The sequence below is a fragment of the Ovis aries genome, chromosome 12 (genome assembly GCF_016772045.2).
Source record: "Ovis aries strain OAR_USU_Benz2616 breed Rambouillet chromosome 12, ARS-UI_Ramb_v3.0, whole genome shotgun sequence".
Lineage (NCBI taxonomy): Eukaryota > Metazoa > Chordata > Mammalia > Artiodactyla > Bovidae > Ovis > Ovis aries.
In genome coordinates this window covers 44271190-44297195 of record NC_056065.1, presented here as the reverse complement: position 1 = coordinate 44297195, position 26006 = coordinate 44271190, and the positions used below count along the sequence as shown (strand labels likewise).

At 40.0% G+C, this 26006-nt stretch overlaps 1 protein-coding gene and 1 pseudogene across 8 annotated transcripts in view; one reads left to right on the top strand and one right to left on the bottom strand.

The window, feature by feature from the left end:
- The window catches only part of RERE (arginine-glutamic acid dipeptide repeats), a 418492-nt gene that overhangs the window by 104923 nt on the left and 287563 nt on the right, over positions 1-26006 (bottom strand). For all 8 annotated transcript variants that reach the window (XM_027975675.2, XM_060396516.1, XM_060396513.1 and 5 more), the window contains 3 exons: positions 23517-23565; positions 17393-17517; positions 16208-16307 (listed from right to left, as the gene is read on the bottom strand). In XM_027975675.2, coding sequence (XP_027831476.2) covers positions 16208-16307; positions 17393-17517; positions 23517-23565 — 274 coding nt within the window. The remainder of the gene's footprint in view (positions 1-16207; positions 16308-17392; positions 17518-23516; positions 23566-26006) is intronic.
- LOC101118715 (L-lactate dehydrogenase B chain-like) lies at positions 7723-9297 on the top strand (annotated as a pseudogene).

The following is a 26006-nucleotide window of genomic DNA, read 5'->3' as shown; positions in this document are numbered from 1 at the left end:
CAAACCAAAGACCTCAAACTCGCAACAGTCCCAAAAGATTCTGTGCGATGGCGGCCAGCATGGTAACTCAGAGGCATCAAGTGAAGTTAGACTGGAGAACACATGAAAACGTGTATCTCGCTAGTGAAATGGTTGGGGGAAGGAGTGGAAAGGGGAGAAAAATTTAGAGCCATCCTTCCCCCAAATCCTTGAAGAACTAGTATTCCAAAGTACTGGAGTAGGCTGGAACACTTCTGGCTTCCCAGGTGGCGCAGTGGTAAAGAACCCACCCAACAACGCAGGCGAAGGCGGCAATGGCACCCCACTCCACTACTCCTGCCTGGAAAATCCCATGGACGGAGGAGCCTGGAAGGCTGCAGTCCACGGGGTCGCTGACGATTGGACACTACTGAGCGACTTCACTTTCACTTTTCATTTTCATGCATTGGAGAAGGAAATGGCAACCCACTCCAGTGTTCTTGCCTGGAGAATCCCAGGGACGGGGGAGCCTGGTGGGCTGCTATCTCTGGTGTCGCACAGAGTTGGACGTGACTGAAGCAACTTAGCAGCAACAACAATGCAGGAGACCAAGACCAAGGTTTGATCCCTGGGTCAGGAAGATCTCCTGCAGAAAGGAACGGCAACTCATTCCAGTAGTCTTACCTGGGAAATCCCATGGAAAGAGGAGCCTGGCAGAGCTACAATCCAGGGAAGTGAAAAAGTCGAACATGACTGAGCACGTGTGCGTGTACACACACACACACACACACACACACACACACACACAAGCTGGAATGCACACCCAACCCATTCTATGGTCAAGGAGGAAGCTAACCAAAGGCAGGGCGGCAAGACAGGCAAGGGTGAGCAGGTGGTGTGGTGATGTAAGAAGCTCTGAGAGTGACTGGCTATAGAGAAGAGAGCTGGCCAGGGCAGAGCTGAAGGACAGGAGATGGAAGAGACAGCAGAGACTTTAGAAAGGAACAGCTTCAAAGGTAGCCAGGGCTGACCCCAGGCCACCCAAGACCAGATCGACCAGCAGCACAAGACCTTGCCCCAGACAGCCCCTGAGGGGCAGGCTGGAACCGTCTAGGGTAGAGCCACGGAAGAAATACTCAGCAACCTGACAGGTCAGAATAAGTCAGTTAACATGGTTAGCCACAGATGATAATCTATGGTTATCTATAGATTCTATAGATAATCTATGATAATCTATAACCATAGATGATAATTCTCTCATCTAAATAAATATATTCTTTGTACAAAGAAAGCCAAATACATGGTACATTATGCTAATACAAATATGACAGTATTTTATAAATCAAATGTCCTAGAATTTTACAGAAATATCACAGTCACTACTAGAATATTTTTACATTCTCAAGATGATAACATTCACACTTAAATCTAAGTAAATTATAACTGATAGAAAGGGGAAGGAAATAAACTATTACAGAAAATTAAAAATAAGTACTTACCGTTTATTTTAGTAACACTGTATACAACAGTAAACCCCAGCTGTTGGGGGCTGAAAAACAACCACCAGAAGACCTGCACATCAAACCCTGGCAACATGCGACTGCAACCTTATTTGAGAAAAAGGTCTTTACAGACATTACTGTGATGAACTTAAGGATTTTAAGATGAGAAGACAATTCTAGATTATTCAGGTGGGCCCAATATCCAATGACCAGCATCCTTACAAAAAGAGGGGCCGTGGAAAAACATAGGACAGAGAAGACCTAGATACACAGAGAAGACAGCGAAGTGAAGGCAAGCAGAGCAAGAGTGACCACTAGCCCCACAGAGCTTGAAGCGGCTCGGTGCTGCAGGAGGCACAGAATGATTCTCCCCGAGGTGCTAGAGGGAAGCATGGCCCAAATGATACCCTGATTTTGAACTTCTGGGCTCCAGAACTGTAAGAAATCTGTTGCTTTAAGTTCCCAAGTTTACGGTACACAATTTGCCAGAGCAGCCACAGCAAACTACTACACTGACCTTCAAACTTTGGGGTAAAAAAATTTATCTAGGAGAGCTGTGGGGAAAAAAAAAAGTTATTCTGAAATATATTTCAAACTAGTATTAAGAAACACACATACTAGTACAAACACTATAAATCTTAATATTCTACATTTCAGAAGTTATGTTAATATATGAGCCCTCTTAAAACTCATGGGCCTATTTGTTCTAAGATTAAACACTTACTTAGATTTCAACACTCATCAAATGCTCTCCCATAAGGGCTTTGCAAAGAGCAGGGACTTCATCACATGTATTGCTGAATAAATAAATGAATGAATGATTGTATTAAAGCCTCTTCTTCAATGTAAAAGGGCTAAGGGCTTTTATTCTGACTTGCTAAATACTTACCATATCGGTATTAATGGTTCATATAGGTTCACAGGTGCTAAAATTCCAACTGACTGATGTTATAGTAGACATTTTTCAAACCACCACGGAAGCCTCAAAACATTTTATCAGTATTTAGCACAGAAAAAAAAATCTTATGAGACAGAAATTTTTTTAAATTAGCAAAGGAACTTTCTAACTTTGGCCAAACCAAAGTAAAAGCTTTTGTTTGCTGAGACCCTGGGAGGACAGAGGGAGACATGCAGGGGAGACAGTCAGGTGACAGCAGGAAGGGTTTCCAATTGGCTAAACAGTGAGTCTCCCAAAGTGCAGATTCTCAAGAGGACTGCGATGAGGTGCTGCGCTCCAGTCAGACTGTCCTCATAGTCCAACACATAAAGTTTAAAACATGTATATGGCAGAGTGTGCTTAATAAACTGCAGGTGCTAACCACACTTCTCTCACAGAATTATTATACAGATCAAATGAAATCATTCATAAGAAACACTTAAATTTTCACCTAACATATAAGCACTCAACCAACAAGTACATTCTAATTTTATTACAGCTTATTAATATTGTTATTAATGACATCAGGCAGCTGACCAATAGCTGATACCTAGCAAAATGAGAGAAACAGTGATAAACTTAAGGTTTAATGTCTGGTTGAAAATTCAGTCAAAAAGCTGAGCAGGGGAGAGAATGGCTTAGCAAAGGCATTTACCCACAGAAAAATGAAATAAGACAAAGACAAAACACAAGGGGAAGAAAAGCATGTGATGCGTACACTTTCATAAAAGCTTACTGCACCGAGGCAAGCTTTCAGGGTAACTGAAGATAACTTCTTGTCACCACATGCTGATCAAATCTGGCCAAGTATTGCTTTAGTGTATGTGCCACATTTTAAAAGACATGCAGACAGAGCTGACCACAGGAGAAATGAAATGGTTATGAACAAAAATGGTTATACACATACACATATATAAAAACTACACCATGGACAGAGGATGAGATGGTTAGCTAATATCACAACTCAGTGGACATGAATTCAAGCAAACTCCAGGAGATAGTTGAGTACAGGGAAGCCGGGCATGCTATAGTCCATGGGGTCACAGAGTCAGACACGACATAGTGAATGAACAACAAATGATGATAATCAGTTGAAAAGGTCTTACTTATATGAGAAAACTTCAACTACATGGTCTTTTTCTGCATCTTTATTTCTACTATCATTAACAATATGAGGAAGATTCCAATGTCCAATATGACAGAAATAAACACTAGCAAAGGTGCTTGTCAAAACTGATACACATAAGGTGTTCTTAAAAATTATTGGAAATAATCAGATAAAATTATTGGATTTCCATAAAAAGAAAGCATGTAGCATATCAACTAATACTCTTTTCATCCAAAATCCTGACAGAACAAAACTACCACCCTCCAACCAAGTAATGGTGACTAATCCGAATGGAGAATAATAAAAAGAGGAGAATTTAAGTAAAGGGTGTGAATGTAGAATCAATTTAGGAGAATCCCGATCATATAATTTGTGTGCTTAGTCACTCAATCATGTTTTTTAGACTCTCTGCAACCTCATGGACTGTAGCTTACCAGGCCCCTCTATCTATGGGGATTCTCCAAGAAAGAATACTGGAGTGGATAGCCATTCTCTTTTCCAGGAGATCTTCCCAACTCAGGGGTAGAACACAGGTCTCCCACACTGCAGGCAGATTCTTGACCGTCTGAGCCACCAGACAAATGATAATAAAAGGCCCTTTTGGCAAAGCATTATTTGGGAGCTGCCCATTTAAGTCTGGAGCACTGCAAAGCAAATTCAGGGCCAAGTGCTTCAGTGAAGTCCATTTATAAAGAACAAACAGAAAATCTCTGAGAGAAGTTCTAAAGACTTAAACTTTTTAGAATGAAAGAGAGGAACATGAAAATGATTCTGAGCGTAGGCTTACTCTGCTGTGCCAACTTTACAACACCAAGTTCTGGGTGATCAAATGTGATTTGGACTTGAACCTGATTTACTTATTCCATCATTCAACAAATATTTAGTGTCTATCTCTACCATGTACCAGGCATTGGGTTATATAGCTCAGAAAACAAAAATGATTAATACTCATGGTTAACAAATAGTGATATTTATAGATCAGAGATAAAAACTAACTATTAAGCGATTGGAAGCCTTTAATCCTCTGTTGAAGGAGATGTGGGTGTGCATAAATAAGTAAACAAACACATACATACTCTCATGAATATGTAAAAAGCTTAATCCAAATGTCTAACAGCCATCCATATTTCAGGGAATAAAACTGTCCAGGCAAAGGTGAAATCTTTGCTGCATGATTATAAATTTTACTTATACATAGTGAACATATATATGTTTAGTGTTAGTGAAAGTAAACATAAGCATGCAAATAAGTTTCTGAGAAAGAAACTGAATCTGAATTTTATTAGGAAATGGGAAAGATATCTGAGCTCAAAGAATAAAATCCAATATCAATTTAATAAAAATAAGTCAGAATGCTATCTTCCAGGAAAACTTACTCTCAAACTATGGGGCTCTGCTGTAGCTTCCAAGCGTAAATATAAAGGTCTATTCTGTATTAATAAGAGATCAAATAAATGTAAGCATTTAAAGATGGCTGAACTAATCTCATTAGAATACTATAGGCCATTTATACGTTACATAGCAATTAACCCGTGGTGGATTCATGTCAATGTATGGCAAAACCAATACAGTATTGTAAAGTAAAATAAAGTAGAAATAAAAATTTTTAAAAAAGAGTTATATATATGCTAAATGTGTACAGATAAGCCTAAATAAAACTGCATATAAGGTTTCCCTGGTGGCTCAGTGGTAAAGAATCCACCTGCCAATGTAACAGACACAGGTTTGATCCCTATTCCTGGAAGATCCCACATGCCGTGGAGCAACTAAGACTGTGCACCACAACTAGTTAGCCACTGCTGCAGAGCCCATACTCTGCAACAGAAAAGCTACAACAAGGAGAAGGCCATACACCACGACTACAGAGTAGCCCCTGCTCACCACAACTAGAGAAAAGACTGTGCAGCAAGGAAGACATGCACAGCCAAAATAAAAGCATAATTAAAATAATACTCTAATTAAAAGAAAACTCCTTAAGGAGAAATACATAGAAACATTTCTATCTCCATCTTTCAGAGAGAACATCATTGCTTTGTCATATTTTAACATATTAGTTAACATGCTATGTAAGTTTATAAATAAAACAATTCTTCATTTTCAGGCATTCACAATTTAAAATAAAACAGTAAAACATATTATGAGCAATGAAGAACTGATGCCTTTGAACTGTGGTGCTGGAGAAGACTCTTGAGAGTCCTTTGGACTGCAAGGAGATCAAACCAGTCAATCCTAAAGGAAATCAACCCTGAAATACTCATTGGAAGGACTGATGCTAAAGCTGAAACTCCAATACTTTGACCCACCTGATGTGAAGAGTTGACTCACTGGAAAAGACTCTGATGCTGGGAAAGATTAAAGGCAAGAGGAGAAGAGGGTGATGGAGGATGAGATGGTTGGATGGCATCACAGACTCAAAGGACATGAGTTTGAATAAATTTCAGGAGTTGGTGATGGACAGGGCAGCCTGGCACACTGCAGTCCATGGGGGTGGCAAAGAGTAGGACACAACTGAGTGACTGAACAACAACAACAAAAATGTATTTTTGCTGACATACATTAAGAAGTATGCCCATAGTTACTAAGAATACCCTCTTGTAGTAAGAGAGGCCAACATGTTTATTATGTAATCTTCCTTTATATCAGTACAAAACTTTTTTATGTAAGAAAAGATAAGAAATACATATTAATGGTAATGAGCAAACAAAGAACTGTGTGCCTATTTTGCAAGTTTACCGCTGAATCAAAAGTAACATTGCGTGGCCATAAAAGTAATAATATATTAACTACTTGTGATTCTCCAATGACACTAGTTCTGCTATTAAAAAAGTAAGTGGCTCAAGTTTCATACGACCTGAGAATCATCTGCACTGTTAAAATGGACTAAACACTCCAAACAAAAGGTAGAGCTTGCCAGATGGGATAAAAAGGCAAGAAACAACTAGAAAGCTAAAGTACACAGAAGAGGTACTTTAAACAAACAAAAGGATTCAAAGAAGCTGGAAGAAGACACACCACATACAGACAAGAGGCATAAGAAAGCTAGAGTACTGTATGAATTTCGGACAAAACTGAATTTAAGACAAAAGGTATCACTAGGCACAAAAAGGATTGTACCAAAAGGGGAACAGGCTTAATACATGGAGCAAGATCACTATTAGAAATGTTCATGCACCTAGTGATCCAATTCCCACACGTGAAGCAAAACTAACAGAGACAGAAGGAGAAATAACCAAATTCACAATCACAGTGAAAGACTTTAATACATCTGTCAGTAACTGACAACACAACTAGATAAAAGAATGGACTTCCCTGGTGGTTAAGAATCCACCTGCCAATCCAGGCAAGAGGAGTTTGATCCCTGGTCCGGGAAGGTCCCACAAGCTGCAAAGCAAGCTCACCATGTTCTAGGGCCTTGCTCCACAACAAGAGAAGTCACCGCAGTGAGAAGCCCACATACCACAACTAGAAAGCAGTACCCACTCTGTGCAACTAGAGAAAAGTCGGCATGCAGCAAAAAAGACCCGGCACAGTCAAAAATAAATAAATACGGCAGAGAAGATCTGAATGGTAATATCAACTATCCCAAAGGAACTGACAATTATAAAACAGTACACCTAATAACCGCAAAATACAAGTTCATTATAAGTGTACACGGAACATTCACAAGATAAATCACATGCTGAGACAAGATCCAAGTCTCAGATCTCAACAGACTGAAAACTCACTGGGTACTCTTTGATCACAACAGAACTAAATTAGAAATCAATAACATTCCAAAAGGAGGGAAGAAGAGAGGGCAAAAGAATCCTAAGTCCATGCTAATTATACAATTTAATGCTATACAATCCACAGGTAAAAGAAGAAATCACACATAAAATTTTTTAAAAAATTTTTAACTAAAAGGTAATAGAAGAACAACAAATTGAATTTGTGTCAGTTATTTAAGACTCCAACTTAGGAAGCTAGGGGAAAAAATATTCAAATTAACTCAAAATAAGTGGAAAAAAACAATAGAAATAAGATTGAGAGGTCAATGAAATAGAAAACAACAGAGGGAAAAAAAAAATCAATGAAACCAAACACTACTTACCTGAAAATATCAATAATATCAATAAATCTCTATTAAGAATGACTAAGAAGAGAGGAGACGCACGCTGCTTTGTCTTCTTTGTGCTGCCCTTACCACTGTCTGGAGAACTCTCTCTCCTCTGGGCACAATGGCAACTCTTATGGAAAAACTGATTGCACCAGTTGCAGAAGAAGAGGGAAAGGTTCCAAACAATAAGATCACTGTAGAAGCTATTGGACAAGTCAGTATGGCATGTACCATCAGCATTCTGGGAAAGTCTCTTGACTGCTGAGTTTGCTCTTGTGGATGTTTTGGAAGATAAACTCAAAGGAGAAATGATGGACCTGCAGCACAAGGACTTATTCCTTCAGACACCAAAAATCTTGGCAGACAAAGATTACTCTGTCACTGCCAATTCCAGGATCGTAGTGGTAAGTGCAGGAGCTCTCTAGTAAGAGGGGGAGAGGCACCTGAATTTGGTGCAAAGGAACATTAATGTCTTCAAGCTCATCACTGCTCAGATTGTGAAGTACAATGCCAACTGCATCATCATTGTGGTTTCCAACCCAGCAGACATTCTCACATTCGTTACCTGGAAACCAAGTGGATTACCCAAGCACTGTGTGATTGCAAGTGGATGTAATCTGGATTCTGCTATATTTTGCTGTTTTATGGCTGAAAATTAAAAGATGCTTCCTCCTTGGAAGAAAAGCTATGACCAACCTAGACAGCATACTAAAAAGCAGAGATATTAGTTTGCCAACAAAGGTCTGTCTAGTCAAAGCTGTGGTTTTTCCAGTAGTCATGTATGGATGTGAGAGGGGCTATAAAGGAAGCTGAGTGCCAAAGAATTGATGCTTTTGAACTGTGGAGTTGGAGAAGACTCGAGAGTCACTTGGGCTACAAGGAGATCCAATCAGTCCATCCTAAAGGAAATCAGCCCTGAATATTCATTGGAAGGACTGATGCTGAAGCTGAAACTCCAATACTTTGGCCACCTGGTGCGAAGAACTGACTCATTTGAAAAGACCCTGATGCTGGGAAGGATAGAAGGCAGGAAGAGAAGCGGATGACAGAGGATGAGATGGTTGGATGGCATCACCGACTTGATGGCCATGAGTTTGAGTAAGCTCCAGGAGTTGGGATGGACAGGGAAGTCTGGTGTGCTCCAGTCCATGGGGTTGCCAAGAGTTGGACACAACTGAGTGACTGAACTGAACTGATGGCTGAAAAACTTGGCATTCATCTCAGCAGCTGCCACAGATGGATTTTGGGAGAACATGGCAACTCAAGCATGGCTGTGTGGAGTGGAGTGAATGTGGCAGCCGTTTCTCTCCAGGAAGTGAATCCAGAAACGGGAATAGACAATGATAGTGAAAACTGGAAGGAAGTGCATAAGATGGTAGTTGAGAGTGCCTATGATGTCATCAAGCTAAAAGAATATACCAACTGGGTACTCAATTAAGTGTGGCTGATCTTCTTGAATCCATGTTGAAAAATTTATCCAGGAATCACCCAGTGTCAACAATGGTGAAGGGCATGTATGGCATTGAGAATGAAGTCTTCCTGAGCCTTCCATGTATTCTGAATGCTCGGGGTTAACCAGTTTTACTAACCAGAAGCTGAAGAATAAAGAGGTTGATCAACTCAAGAATAGTGCAGATACCCTCTGAGGCACCAAAAAAACTTCAAGGAACTGTGACTTCTGGAGGCAAGGCTGTAGAAACTTAAAACTACAGTGTGATTAACCACAAGCCTTTAGTTTGCGTCTGTGTACATGGAGCACAGTTCACTTTTGTCTTCCTAAGTCTGTGAATCTGGGCTCCCAGAATCAAAGCCCATGCTTGCTTTAATTCTTGCAAGATGAGTCCTTGAACAAATAAAATAAACCACCTAGCATTAAAAAAGAAAAGAAAAGAATGACTAAGAAGAAATAAACAAGCAATATTAAAAATGAAAGAAAGGTCAAAATTATAGGTTCTTATGAACATTAAAAAGAATCTTCTGAAATAATTTGAAAATTTTACCAATAAATTTGATAACCCAGATGAAATGACCAAAACATTTAGAGATCAACAGATTACTAGTGACGCATGATAAAATATAGAGTCTGAATAGGCCTATGTCTGTCTGTCCTTCCATAACAGGGAAGAACACACCTGACTCCATATCAGACCTGTTCCTTCAGCTCTGACAGTCTGACTCTGGTGCCTGTGCGTGGGCGTGCTGGCTGTGCACCTCTAAGTATGTTGCCCACAGCCTGAAATATATGTGAAAGCCCACTCTAGAGGCTCTGACCTTGAAAGGTATAACACTTTCCCATTCATATAGAGAAAAAAGATGCCGAACATAAAATGACAACTGTCTTGTTGGAGGCTTATAAAAACATTGTGACCAGATCTACATGAACAGGTGCAGGAAAAAAGGATTCTGGCACCAACAGTTTACAACAATCAGCTGCTCCCACCCCTCCTTTTTGGTATAAAAGAAGTCTGAGTTCTAACTCAAGTGAGGTGATTCTTTGGGACACTAGTCCACCATCTTCTCAGTCTGCTGGCTTCCCGAACAGTCACTATTCCTTGGCCTGACAACTCGTCTCTCTATTCGTTGGCCTGTCGTGCGGTGAGCAGTACAGTCAGTCTCTAACATGCAAACAAGTTTCATTCTGAGAGCATGTCTGTGAGTCCAATTTGTTCTTAAGTCCAACAAAGTAAGCCTAGTTCAGTTCAGTTCAGTTTCTCAGTCGTGTCCGACTCTCTGCAACCCCATGAATCACAGCATGCCAGGCCTCCCTGTCCATCACAAACTCCCGGAGTTCACTCAAACTCATGTGCGTTGAGTCAGTAATGCCATCCAACCATCTCATCCTCTGTCGTCCCCTTCTCCTCCTGCCCCCAATCCTTCCCAGCATCAGAGTCTTTTCCAATGAATCAACTCTTTGCATGAGGTGGCCAAAGTATTAGAGTTTCAGCTTTATCATCATTCCTTTCAAAGAACACCCAGGACTGATCTCCTTTAGAAGGGACTGGTTGGATCTCCTTGCAGTCCAAGGGACTCCAAGAGTCTTCTCCAACACCACAGTTCAAAAGCATCAATTCCTCGGTGCTAAGGACCCAACAAACACAATCGGCTCTATACCATTGCTTTTACACTTGATTCCGGACACCCTGGGCTTGAAATAAAGATACCATACTGCTGTGCTCTATATAGTACTGCACAGTAAACAAAAGCACAATCACTTGTGGAGTGATTGTACATGACAGTGTACACCAGACACCAAACTAACTTACACAACTGGACATGCAAACACATGCTTGCATCTTTGAAAGTTTGCTACTTGAAGGTTCAGATGAAGGAGACTTACTGTATGAACTTTCCATTAAAAAAATTTAGTCCCAAATAGCTACACTGTCAATTCTATCAAACATTTAACAATCAAGATCAATCCTTTATAAATTCTTTAAGAGAAAGAAAAAGAGTAGGAGGAACTATTTCCCAAATAATTTTTTAAATCAGTATTACTCTTATATTAAAACCAGACAAAGGTATTACAAAGAAAGAAGACTACAGTTCACTGTCCCTCATGAACACAAAGGTGACAGTTTTTAACAGTAAATTGAATCCAGTAGTACATAATGCTCAAGCAGGATTTAATCTAGGAACATAGTCAGTTTAAAGTCTGAAATCAATTAATGTAATTTACCAAACGAACAAAAAAAGTATAACAACCTATGATCATCTCAATAGATACACAAGAGAAAAATAGCATCTGACAAAATTCAATGTTCATTCATGGTAAAAAACCTTAATAAACTTAGATACAAAAGGGAACATTCTCAGCTTGTTTAAATAACAAAAAAAAAATCCTACATTGCACATAACAGTGAACAACTGAGTGTTTTTTCTTTAAGATGAGAAAGAAAGCAAATATGTCTATTCTCATCATTTCTATCCATTACTGTACTGGAGGTTCAAGCAAGTGTAATAAAGCATATAAAAAGAAATAAAACACATAAATCAGAAAGAGGTAAAGCCGTCTTTGTTTGCAGATGACATGACATTGTGCACATGGAAAATCCTAAGGAACTAACCAGAAAGCTACTAGTGTTAACCTTGCATTCTATGTATAATACAAGGTCATCATATAAAAACTGACTGTATTTCTATCCTATCAATGAACATTTAGAGAATGAAATTAAAAAATCAATTTTATTAACAATAGAATCTTCAAACAATAACTACTTAAGGGATAAATTTTACAAAATAAGTGTAAAACTTGTACAATGGAAACTACAATATCTCAAAGAAATTAAAGAATACCTATTTTCCCCCAAATGGAGAGATACTATTATCAAGTTCATGGATTGGAAGATTCAAATTGTTAAGGTATCAATTCTTCCTAAATTGATTCATACATCCAATGCAATCTCAATCAAAATAACATCAACGCCTTTTTTAAAACAGAAACTGGCAAGCTGATTCTAAAATTTACACGAAAATGTAAACTACCTAACAACAGCCAAAGTAATCTTGAATCAAGTAGAAAATAGGAAGATGTATCACCTGGGTTCTTATAAAACTATAGTATTAAAAATACTGAGGTACTAGTAAAAAGAGAGATGTCAGATCAGTGAAACAGAATAGGATCTTAAACAAACAAACACATACAAGGAGTGGTTGTTCAATAAAGGCATAAAGGCAATTAAATGACAAAAGACTATTTCCAAAAAATCTGGCTTGCACAACTGGCCTCAGTGTGGAAAAGAAAGAACTTTCACCTCTACCTCGTATCACATGTAAAATTATTTTGAAATGAATGTAAGAACTAAAACTTCAAAAGAAAGCATAGAAACAAACCTTGTAATCATGAGATGATTAAAGAAATTTTCATTAAAAAAAAGATGCATCAGATTTTAGCAAAATTACATACTTTTTGAAATACAGCATGATATATATATATAGTCATACCATGGGAGGAAATATTTACAATACATGTATCAAAGCACTTTTATCTTCAATACGAAAATAATTCTTACAACTAAATTGTACTAAAGGCCAAATAATACAATTTTTTAAATTGGGCAAGAGATATCCTCCCACCAAAGCTATACAAATGGGCTTGAACACATAAAAAGATGCTCAACATTACCTGCTGTCAGGAAATTTAAATTAAAAACCTCAAGGACATATTATTACATATCCATTAGAATGGCTAAAACTCAAAAGACTAAAGACATCAAGTCTTGTGGAGTATGCTAAAGAACTGAAATTCTAACGCACCACTAACAGGAATGTAAAATGGTACAGCCACTGTGGAAACCTGTTTGATAACTTTTCTAAAAAGCTACCAGCACTGCCAGGTATTTACTCAAGAGAAATGAAAATATGTCCTAAAAAAAGACTTGTGTAACAATTCCTAATGGCCAAAAGCTTGGAAAAAAAACAAATATCCATCACCAGGTGAAAGGATAAAATACTATGGATATCCACAGACTGGAATACTACTTAGCAATAAAAAAGGCATGCACCACTACTAATGTGGCAACATACATCTGCTATAAAATTACTGTGCTGAAAGACTCCAAACCCCAAGTATTACATACAGTATTATTCTAATTCATGCAACATTCTAGAAAATGCAACTGATCTATAATGAGAAAAATGTATCAGTGGTTATCTGAGGCTAGAAGCAGCAAAGGATTTTAAAAGAGCATGAGGCAACTTTTGGAGATGCTGGAAATGATTTCTACCTTGAACACTGTAGTAGCTTCACTGGTATACACATTTTTAAAAACTCATCAAATTGTATACTTTAAATGAGAGCAATTTATTATAGAAAAATTACACTCCAATAAATTTTTTTCATCTACACTAAAACTCTCATTTGGGAATAATGAAGAAAAAAGTCAAACAAGTAACCCAGAGGAGCTTATGTTTTAAAATAGGTCCATATAATGGTAATATGGAGAAGGAAATGGCAACCGACTCCAGTATTCTTGCCTGGAAAACCCTAGGGACAGAGGAGCCTGGTGGGCTACAGTCCACAGGGTCATGAAGAGTTGGACATGACTGAGCATACACACGCATAATCGTAATAAAGAACTAACAGTTCAAAAATGTTCTATTAGTGACTGCAGTTTTAAACATTAAACTATTTATTTAGGGAATTGGTGATGGACAGGGAGGCATGGAGTACTGCAGTCCATGGGGTCGCAAAGAGTCGCATACAACTGAGTGACTGAACTGTACTGAACTGAACTGAAATTCAAACAGTCCTATTGGGCTACTAAACATACTATAATGTAGCTGCACTGCAGATTCCATATACTTTAAATTTCTACACTGTCCTGGGAAACAGGAAATAGACACAGGTTTATTCTAAGTTGATAAAAGCTTTATTTTGACTCTATGCTATACTCTAAGAAATAATAAATACTTCTCACATGACAATGAATTTATCTTTTTATTACTTAACATAACTCAAAACCCTCTTATTCCAAGGAAAGTGAAATAAACATTAACTTCTCTCAAGATTTTTCCAATCACTTCACTTCTCATTAAAGAAGGTGCCTGCAACTAAAACGCTCCATGAACCAGTACAACAAAAGTATAAAAATTAAAACAGCCACTAAATGTTTCCATTCATCATAAAATGAGCACACAACTCAGTCTTTTGATAGCTAAATGAACTTGTATTGCATAATCCGACACCTGAGCCACCCTGGGCTCGCCTAGGCAGGAAGAATTTCAAACGATGAGAAGGTAGCTTCACAGAAACAAAAACCATAAACCAAAACCCTCTGGCAATGCTTAAGAAAATTTCAGAAGGAACTTGCTACAAAGCACCACAGGCAAAAATAGCTCAAATTATTTCTGTACAAAACTATGTTCCACAGAATCTTTAGATGGGTTGGAATAAGAGAATAAATCAGATAAATCAGGAAAAGTGTCAAAACAGACATTTAATTAAATATGGCAACATTTTTGTCACTCAAAATCCAACTGATCAGCAGAGTCATGAAAGGAGAATTTTTTTTTCATAAAGCTTTTAAACCAAAACCCAATAGAAAACTAGCTCATTTCAAAGAGTGGCTTTGAATATACACACATTTTTCAGGGTATTTTGAATTCACAGACATTCACAGCTACATCTGTCATAGCCACTGTTGGCAGAGTAACCATCTCTGAGTCTCAGTTTTCTCATCTGTAAAATAATCTCAAAGGCCCCTCTGGCTCTATCACTGTATGTTCAGAATAAGGATTCCTTATAACCACAAAAGTTCTAAGTAGCAAATAGGTGAGAAAGTAAATGGGAATATGAAAATTATTCACTTATTTAGAACACGGCATATGCCCAGTAAGGTGATTCAACGTCCAACATATAAGAGACTATTATAATGTTATGTAACACTCAAGAAACACAACTAGACCAGGAATAACAACTAGCTATGTCATTCAGATATCTACATGTTTCCCCAAAAACAAGCTGTACAGCAGAAAGATCCCTAAATCAGGGTCTGTTGCTAACTTTTTGGATTGTTGACAACAATCATACAAGTCACCTGGTCTTCCTGTGCTTCGGATTCTAATCTATTTAGAGATGACTGAAAGAAGTCCCTTCCAATTACAGGAACCTCTCAAGAAAAAGACAAACAAAAAGGGTGCTTAAATGACACTTAATCATCACCAAGAGTTGCTCAACTTCATGTTCAATATCCTATGTAAGTATATAGAACCATGCAGACTCTTTGTGAACAGATCAGAAATCCATAAAAATTCATTATTACTTCAGATCTGATCATTCCACATTAATGAACACACAGGAGAAGAACTGTTTCAAGGAACTATAGGACACACTCATTTTCCTGTAAAGCCCCATAGGATATACTCTGAGGTCAAAAAGGAGTGTCCAAAGAAGTAAATTGGTTTCAGGAATCCTACCGCTAGGAGGGGCTCAAGCTGGGTTATTCCGAGCTGCTATGGAGTCATAGGATTAAAGCAGATGATTTGCTCACACAGCATATGTGATGCGACCAGCTCAGTACCGATATGCTCGTGGGTTACATTTTACTTTAGTTTTTAATGGTTATTATTATTTTTAATTTAACTTTCCTATAAACATCTGAAATATTTACATTGTTCCAAAGCCAAATCTATAAAAACCAAATTTGTCCAAAGAATATATTAAGGCTTGGAAAGCAGGGCCTCTGGATTCACATCTTAAGAGTATGACTGTGGATTGCGACTCCACTGCTCTCAACTTACCTGCCTGTGTCCACACAGTGATAATAATGGAGCCTCCCTAAGAGGGGCACTGTGAGGATTCAGTAATCACCAGGCTTGTGAGCGCTCAGTGAACTCTGACCACTATCACCAGGCTCTTGGCAGAGGCTCGCCACAGTCCTGGAGCACAGACGCAGGTCACAAGGTGAATTTGGAGGTGCTATATCACTGGTGAGGTCATGGAGCCCACCACCGGGACCATGACTCCCATCTTTCAAGACCAGCAACACCCCACAGCACTGGCTTCTGAGACTTCAGACCCCTTCATGGGCCATCACCACAGACTCCCTATGGCCGGCACAGAAGAAAGAAGAATTTGCTTCCCACCTAGAGAACTTCAAAGGTCTCACCGTATTCAGTGCGTTGAGGGTGGTGTCATCCCGCGAGGCTGCCACACAGCCATCTTCTGTGGAGCCTCCATCACACATCCCGGCAAAGGCCGCCATGCTCCTGCAGAGACGGGAAGAGAACACAGCAGGGCAGACATTTCAGCCCTCAGTTCTCAGAGCGCAGCTCCAGCCCAGACCAAATTCCACCACTATATGCACGATTAAGCCAGAGTTCTCAGCCCTGCTTCTGCTCTCATCTTAAAAAAAAAATTTTAAGTTTCTCTGCAGTGCACTCTTTACTCACCGAGAAAAAGAAATGTTATTTTCATTTGATTCCATTTGTTTTTCTCCCCATGTTTTATCAGTACTTAGACTTTAGTTTTGAGGGTGTGAATAATCTAAAACTATCTGCCAGAATGGTCAGCTGAATTATAAACTTTTGAAAGGTCAATCTCCAGAAAATATGTAAAACTGAATCTTTGGAAAGTTTACTTAATCCGTCTCATGCTGTACATTAACCATCTCTAAGCAAACGTGGAAGAGGTGAAAAAACCTCTTAGTAGTCACCCCTGCCCTGAAGCCCCCATCTCTGCTGTAGCCTCCAAGTTATACTGCTGACCGCACAGCAGCCAGAGTTACAACTGCATCACCACCTTGCTTCAACATTTCTGTTGCCTGTTGTTGATACTGCAGTGAGTGAGTCCCAGAAACCCCTGCAGACAAAGGAAGGCCCTGCCTGCACTGTGACATGTCTGGGACAGACATGAACTTCTCATTTTGTAATTTAGGCATTTTCAGGTTAGCAAGTATTCATATAGGTAAGCCCTTAAAATGCAAAGTTTAGGTCAGATACCAATGAACAGCCATGGAGCAAAGAAATATGGAATGGGATTTTAAGATGTGCTGAATGAGCCAATTACTCAAGTGTATTAAGAAGCATTGATACTAGAATGTGCGACATACAATGTTTTTTTTTCTGAAAAGCTCTAAAATCTGAGTTGGGGCAAACACCAAGGAGGAAAAAAGTGACCTCACTATCGAAAGTTGTGTTTTTCCAATAAGAAGGAGCAGGGCTCTGATTACAAAGAGCATAACAAAACGTAAAGCCAGAGAATGCCCAATATATAAACACAACTTTAGGGGAAAGGGGAAAGCTCACTGACCACTCATCAATTCAGAAAGCAGGAGGGTGTGGACTCCTATTACCTTGCTGCCCTCAAGTACATGAGGAGGTCACAGTCATTAACGCCAGGCATCCAGACCAGTTCCTCATGCTGGGTCACAGTGTCTCCATCGGGAGAAGGGAATGGTTGCAAGTCGGGCAGTTTGGCCTGTAAGACAGGGATGAAGAAGTCACAATCAAGGCATGTTCAAAGAGCTGCCTGTGCAGGCAGGCCTTGGGGACAGATACAGTAGCTAATTGAGCCTCTTTCTTTCAGCAGTACTGAAATAACTGAAAACTCATGAGTCACTGAAGCTGGCCCATCGCACACTTTGGGATTGTTTAACCGCAGGAGATTTCATAATGGACTTGATCTCTACTTAAGGAACTGTTAACAGTATCAACGTAAACCGGTGGCAGCATGGTCCACAGAGTGAAAAAGAAGTGGGCACATGTGAATAAAGGAGTAACAAAACAAAAAATGTTCTGGGAATAAGAGGTCCTTGATAAAGAAGGGAGAACTACACACATCCAATAAAACACATTTACCAAAATATTTATATATCTATGAAATGGAGTCTAACCTACGGATGTGTACTAAAACAATGAGTGAACTACTCTGCAAACCAATGCTACTTTTAGGAGTCAAGATCAATGAGTCACATATTAGAAGACATATTAATACAAAAAAATCCATAAAGGTAACGACAATAAAATCAGGAGCACTAAATGATGGTGACAGAAATTGAATGAGCAGTGGTTCCAGGAGGAGAGGGCTGCTGGATGAGGGGCAGGCAGGAGTTTCTGAGATGACCCATGTTCTGTGCCTTGAAATGAACTGTCACAGAGGACTGAAGAGTATACCTAAGATTCAAGTATACCTAAGGTCACTATACATAAAGGACATCTCAATTAGAAAAAAAAATTTTGGAAAGATTTGTAAAACAGTGCTCAACAACGAAGATTCCAAGTCAATTCTGTTACAAAGTCAAATATTAGATTGGCCAAAAAGTTTGTTCAGATGTTTGGCATGCTGTTACGGAAAAACTGAAACAAAGATTTTGGCTAACCCAGTATCTCCAGCATTGTCTCACCCTCCACTACTGGAGCAGAGCAAGTATAAACAGGCCTCATGACTGTTCAGAGGCCTATGAAAAGTCACCCATCTGCAAAACACACTCATTCTAATTTTCTTAAATCAATAACGTGGTCACATTAATTTAATATTTTAAATTAGAGCTGCAGTTTAAAAGCTCCACTGTCCGCAGAAACAGGCAAAAACTGTAAACGACTGAAGCAGGCAGAGTGTACAGCCAACAAAAATAAAATGAGGGCCTCGTGTTTCACTTTAAATGTTCTGCTGTCCACAGTAAACAGAAAGCGACATCCCAGTTCAGACTTGCCGCATTCCAAGTGCTCAAATCCATCCACGACAATGGCTCCCACTCTGAGCATGCAGGTGTTAGGTGTGAAGGGAATGGGGTGAGATGGAGAGAGTCCCGTTTGGAGAACGCTGCCATGCAGGAGTGGGAACCAGTGCTCATACATACTCCAGGTTTCCCCAAAGCCCAGAAATCTTGACTTTAATGTGAAAGTTCATGGCTTTAAATGTTTGTTATTCAAGTTTTAAAAACAATTGTGTGGCAAAACTCAACATGAGTCAACCATGCAGCTGGCAGGCTACTGTCTACATACTCTGCTTCACAGTCTACCTCCCAAGCCTCTCACTGTGTATCAGGTGCTGACCGCACCCCCTCAAAATGGTGTGCTTCCTTAATTCAGTACTGAATTGGGAGCCACAGTGAGGTCTCCTTAAAATTAAAGCACAACAGCAACTAGTATCAAAAGGTCTCAGGCATTTTGTACCAAGCTGTTTCCCTAGCACCATGTACAGTAACTGCAGCAGTTAACTCTCAAATAGTTGTTTGTTAAATTAATTAAAAAAAAAAAATACTATTGCTATGGAGAAGAACCAACCCCTCCTAGAGAAAAGGGGACTAGAAATATAATTTGCTTAGAGAAAAGAGCAGACATGCAGGTGGCTCTGAATCATAGGAAAAGATGGCCAACTGTGCTGACAAGAGAAATGCAAATTAATGACACTGAGATACCATTGCTGACCTATCAGACCGACACAGTGCCAAAGTGTGATGACACATGAGGCCGAGTGTTGGCACTCACGTTAAGTTGTCAGCACGAACACAAAATGGTCAAATCTCTATGCCGGGGAACGCTGTAATAGTCTTAGAATTACATGTGCCCTCTAAGCCAGCCATTCCTCCTTCTGGGGATAATATAATATCTCAAAGAAAACTGGGCAAAATAAAAATCTCCATGTATAACCTGTTCATCACAGCGTTACTTGTAACAGAAATGACTAGAAACAGCACAAACTCCAGCTGATGGGGGCTGGAAGAATAAGCTGTTTCTCCCATGCCAAGGGGTCCCAAGAGGTGGCAGAAGAGAATGAGGAGGGGCTTTGCATACTGCAGCAGAGGGAATGCCAGGCTAGAGTGCCAGAAGGTAAAAGAAAGGTGGCGGAAGTGTTTATTTTATGCTACTGTTTATCTAAGAACAGGGCGTGGGGGAATACAAATAAGAACGATACATCAAAACCTTTAAATACTAACAATTATCTATCAGGCAGGGAAGGAACAGGGACAGAGGAGACAGGGAAAGAAGGTGAACTTTCTGAACGTAATTCATCTGCATGTTTGACTTTGGAGCCATGTATTTTACATAATTACAAAAACAAAGTTTAAAGAATAACAATCCCCTAAAAACTCTAAAGCAAAATCAAATAAATCCACCTAACTATGTTTTGAGTTTGCTCCTCTCCAAGAATCAATGGAAACAGTGACAGCCTTTATTTTCTTGGGCTACAAAGTCACTGCAATGGTGACTGCAGCCATGAAATAAAAAGACATTTGCTCCTTGGAAGAAAAGCTATGACAAGCCTAGACAGCATATTAAAAATCAGAGACATTACTTTACCAACAATAGGAGTCAAAGCTATGGTTTTTTCAGTAGTCATGCATATATGGATCTGAGAGTTGGACCATAAAGAAGGCTGAGCACTGAAGAATTGATGCTTTTGAACTGTGGTGTTGGAGAAGACTCTTGAGAGTACCTTGGACTGCAAGGATATAAAACCAGTCAATCTTAAAGGAAATCAGTCCTGAATATTTACTGAAAGAACTGATGCTGAAGCTGAAGCTCTAATACTTCAGCCATCTGACGTGAACAGCCAAGTCATTGGAAAAGATCCTGATGCTGGGAAAGATCCTGGCAGGAGGAGAAGGGGATGACAGAGGATGAGATGGTTGGATGGCATCACTGACTTGATGGACATGAGTTTGAGCAAGCTCAGGGAGTTGGTGATGGACAGGGAGGCCTGGGGCTGCAGTCCATGGGGTTGCAAAGAGTCAGACATGACTGAGTGACTGAAGTGAACTGAGGAATCATTTCAGGTAACATTAAAACATACTAATTTGCCTAAAGAGCTTTAGCGGGATACATTCTACGGCCAAAATAAAAACTGAATGCTAAGCTGTTTCCAATAATCATATTCTTTATAGCAGTGTGAGTACCATTATTCTAAGCTGCTATGTAAGTATTATAGGACTAAGGCAAATAAAGAATTATTTTGATGTCATTTAAAAATTGGTTTTCTGACATGAGGAAAAGATACAGATATGAGTGATTTAACATTTCATCTATAGGATTAAATATAAGGCCTAGATAAAATTTTTATTAGTATTAGAAAGAGACCATGATATATTTTATCTCTAAAACATAAATAAATTAAGGAAAAAAGAAAAGGGGTGAGGGGGAAGCATATTTCCTAATCTGTTCTGAAAAGGCCTGAAAACAGTATCTATCCCAGTAATAATGAACAGGGCAGCAGCAAACCAAAAAATGTCACTTTCCACTAACCACCCCAGGGAACAAAGCCAAGCCTCCTGCATTACTGGCGGATTCTTTACCATCTAAGCCAGCAGGGAAGCCCTACACTAAAACAATGAGGGGTCATTACAAAAGTTTAGTTCTAGATCTAGGGCAGAGAACATATATAACGAAACAAAAAAATCACATCATACTAGGTAATATACTCTAAACCAAAGATCATGGGGGTCCAGTGAAAAGGACACAGAAGACAGCAGGAAAAGGAACCTACTAGCTCCCAAATGGATAACTTAATCTCATCAGTAAGAATAACAACATCTGGTTAGCATGGGAGTAATTTTAAACCCATTGGTGACTACTGGAAGTTGTTAGAGAACCAACTGGTAAAAAGAGGGAAAGATTAAAGCATTTACCTCCTTTTCTATGTGTTGCAGGGAATCAAAAATTGACAAGAGAAAAGTTGATCAGCTAATAAAGGAAGGGATGACAGGATTAGCATATCACCATCTTAAAGTGTGAACCTAAGTAACAAGTCCAATTAGACAGTGAATCTACATACAGAAAGTCCCCTATATATGAATCTTCAAGCTGCAGACTTTCAAAGATGAGACCATGGATCTGGTTCCAGCAAGGAACGAGAGCCATCAATGGCAAGTGTGAGCAACATTGCAGCTTGCCCTCCATCTCCTACTGCTGTCGATCCTTCAGCTCTACAGTCTCCCATCTTCCCCCTCTCCCTCCTCCAGTCAGTGACTCTTCTTGCCTCTTCACTTGACACCACATCGTGTCTCTAGGATGTGATGGCTACCATGGATCAATATCAACATCCATTTCAACTCAAGGGGCAAGTCAGTCATGCTAATACAGCAATTTTCCCAAGTCTAGATATAGGCACATGACACACCCATGGCAATAACATGTGGGGACTAATGGAAACGTTCCAGGAAAATCTTCCTTCTATTAAGGGGAAAGGAGAGCAGTGTGTATCCCTTCCCTCCTCTCAACATTTGCTGCATTTTCATTCACTGTAAGAATCACTATTAAATGCATTCAGGAAGAAGAAATGCTGCCAATTAAATTATAATCACACCACAGGACGTACAATGAAGCTTGACATCAGAGATAATGTGAACGGAAGAAGTATGTCTTAGAATCAAGTTCAGCTCCTGGCCTAAGGAAGAAGGCAGCCCATGGGTATAGCTGAACACCAAATCACGAGAACTGGAGAGGAGCAGAGCGGAGCCTGGTCCTCTCTGACCAGACGCGATGATGCCTGAGACCATGAACAGCCATGTTCAGCCACAGTGTTCTGGCCCTATCTGTCAAAGCACCCTACCTGATATAGAGATCAAAAGACAAGATGACAAACAGAACAGCAGAGTCTTAATAAAACATGGAGAGCACAGGTCATGACTCAACAAGCTTCCAGCTGACAAACATCTTAATCACTTTGAATTTTCTAAAGGAAATGGGGTTTTTAAAAAGCTAAATGAAAGCATGAAGTGAAGTCAAAGTCACTCAGTCGTGTCAGACTCTGCGACCCCATGGACTATATAGTCCATGGAATTCTCTAGGCCAGGATACTGGAGTGGGTAACCTTTCCCTTCTCCAGGCGATCTTCACAACCCAGGGAGCAAACCCAGGTCTCCTGCATTATAGGCTGATTCTTTATCAGCTGAGCCACCAGGGAAGCCCACAGTGACCAAATGTTCACTGACAGATTAACAACCATATATACAATGAATAATTCAGCCATAAAAAGAAATCAAATTCTGACATATGCTACAATGTGGGAGCTCCCTGAAGACCTTATGCTAAGAAAACAAGCCAGACACAGGAGGGCTAATGCTGGCTGATTCCACTGATATGGTATCTATAGCTGTCAGATTTGTGGACACACGAAAAAGGGAGGCGGCCAGGGAATGAGGAGAGGGGAGAATGAGGAGTTACTGTTTAATGGGAACCGAGTTTCGGATTGGGAAGCTGAATAGGCTCTGGGGATTGGCTGCACAACGATGTGAAGGTACTTATGGGCACTGAACCATTTGCTTTAAAGTGGTCAGAATGGTTAATTTTAGACTGTATATACTTTACCATAATTTTTTTAAAGTATGTGGTAGTCTTTAAAAAATAAATCTCTGCATTTATATAAAATTCCAAATAGCATAAAAACAGTTCTAAGTTGCTGCTCAAAAGAATAAAGGACCAGTTGAATAATAAGAAATAAAAACCTATTAAGGAAGTTACTAAAATTCACTTTACCTGATGGCTAGGACCAACACGAATTTCTCCCTGGGTACTGTTCAGCCTCCTGTCATGAAAAGAGCACATCAGGTTAGCAGAGCATAGTTCTGACATAAACAGGCACATGTTTTCAAGAGGCATAACACAGGAAGAATTAGCTTTCCCACTATCTGTAATATTGCCTGCACATATACACTCCCGCCCCAACCCCACATGCAGCCTTTTTCTTCTAAAAGCCCTTTTACTGCAGCTTCCTGCCTTGAGTTTCTATACCATCCTTCTTTCACCCCACAGAGAGATGGACATTCCTATAGTACAAACTGCAATCCATGCGTCTTCTTCTCAAAATATTTTAGGGTACCCTACTATAAACTTAATTGAAATATAAACAAGATAGTTTATGATTCCTAGTGTATATACTGGGTCATTCATTCATTCCCTCATTCAACAAATATTTTTTAAGTACCTACTGCAAGACAGGAACTGTCCTGGGTATTGGGGATAAAGCAATGAAAATAACAATATTCCTGGCTTATGGGAATTTTCATTCCAATTTGGATTAAAAAGCAAAAGAACAAATAATAGGTCAGGTGTTGATACGGGTCATGGAACTAAAGGGGTGGTGAAGAATGAGCTTTTACAGTTCCTTATACAGGGCAGTCAGAATAGACCTTCTTAACAAAGTGAAATGGAGCAGAGATGTTCAGGGATGTGTGGGGATGAGACCAGCAGGTCCAAGGGGTGATGGACCATCTCCTTCCCATGACATTCTCACTGCACCTGCTGCACTCACCCTCCCTGGTGCCAAATCCAAACCGCCCAGGCTCCTTCAGAAAACCAGCATTTCACCGAAACCTTTCTTTATCTCCTCCCATGTCACCTCACACATCCTAAAAGTGTGGGGTATCTTCCCCTTTTCACTCCTGGAAATATTCACTGAAGGTCTTTTCATGCCAGGCCCTGCACAGGGCATGCAGGGTATATACACTGTGGACGAAGAAATGCAGGCCCCACCTCCCAGAGTTCTATTACCCTTGACTTCTTCCCATCACGGCCATCTGTTGACTCTCTCAGGAAAACCCTCTCCCTGCCCAGTGACACATCCTAACTGAGTCTTACAGTCACCTGTGAGTTTTCACTAGTGGGCAGAGAAGGCTTTTCTGCAGCGAGAGCTGCTCGATGACTATCTGCTGACTTGGACTAAGCTGAAGAGCAGAGCAGCCAAGACCAAAAAGCAAGCCCAGTTTCTGGCTTTTCTCCCATGAATCTGATACCTCTACCACCCCCGCACGCGTGTGCACACACACACACACACACATACACACACACCCCACTGGCCTTGAATCTATAAAAATGAATTTCGGAAAAACTTATTTCTTTCAGGTCCAGCACTTCCTTCAATCTGACAATTTTTCTCATGAAGTCTTATTTTGGCAAAGAGGGCAGCAAGTATGATCAAGCCAGAGAGAAGACCAACAAAAACAAAGTAGTCTGATCCTTAAGATCATTAAGATCTGTCTACCTAGGGAGGCAGCAGGTGTACCCCAGATACCAGAACAGGTCCAATCACTATGTTCGTAAGCCCAATTCATTTCAGAACGGTAGAAATTCTCAGGGGAGTGATCAAAATTAGGCAGGCTTCAAGAAGGGGGGAAGTTCCAGAGAGAGCCCTAAAGGAGATGAGGAGCCCAAAATAAGGGCAGAGGCAGATTCCCAAGTGGGACCAAAACCCCACTGAGGCAGGAAACTGAAAAAGAGGGGCAGAGGCAGAGGTGAGAGAAAGGCTCACATGAGGGGCTGCCTTTAACTCACTAGCCACCTGAGATGCAGAGCTGACGTCCCAGGGCTTTTACATAGGATCATGAACAGCTGTTTCAGGAAGCATGTAGAGGAGCTACACAGGCCATGAGGCTATTTTAATCTAAGTACTTCTTTTATTAAAAAAAAAAAAAAAAAAAGCAGTCAGTGTTACCTACCATTTCTGTTTTGTAACTAGCTAAAAGCAAAAACTCGTTGCCAAAAGCTCTCTCCTCTATTTCTAAATACTTTCCAAAGGCTTGCCTGCCTAGAAGCAGGTCTGGCCCAAATGTATCATCTCTGAAAATTTCAGCCACAGCCCGCCTAGCAACATGTGCCCCACAGCTCAACTCTCAGGTTCTTCCAGAAGGTCTATGTTGGGCCAGGGTTCTCAAGTGGTTGGTTATGGAAGCCATCTTCCCATCACGGCCACACACTGCTAAGTCCTGGATAATTTCAGGACAAATAATCCTGGTTCATTTTTATTTTAAAGGTGGGGTTTTTTGCTTTTTTCTTTTAGTTAATAAACCAGCATTATTGTATGTAGCTCAAAACTGTGCCACAGGGACTTCCCTGGCGGTCCGCAGTTAAGACTTCGCCTTCCAACACAGGGGTTGTGGCCTGGATCCCTGGTCAGGGGGCCAAGATCCCACATGCCTCACAGCCAAAAAACCAAAGCATAAAACAGAAGCAACACTGTAACAAGTTCAA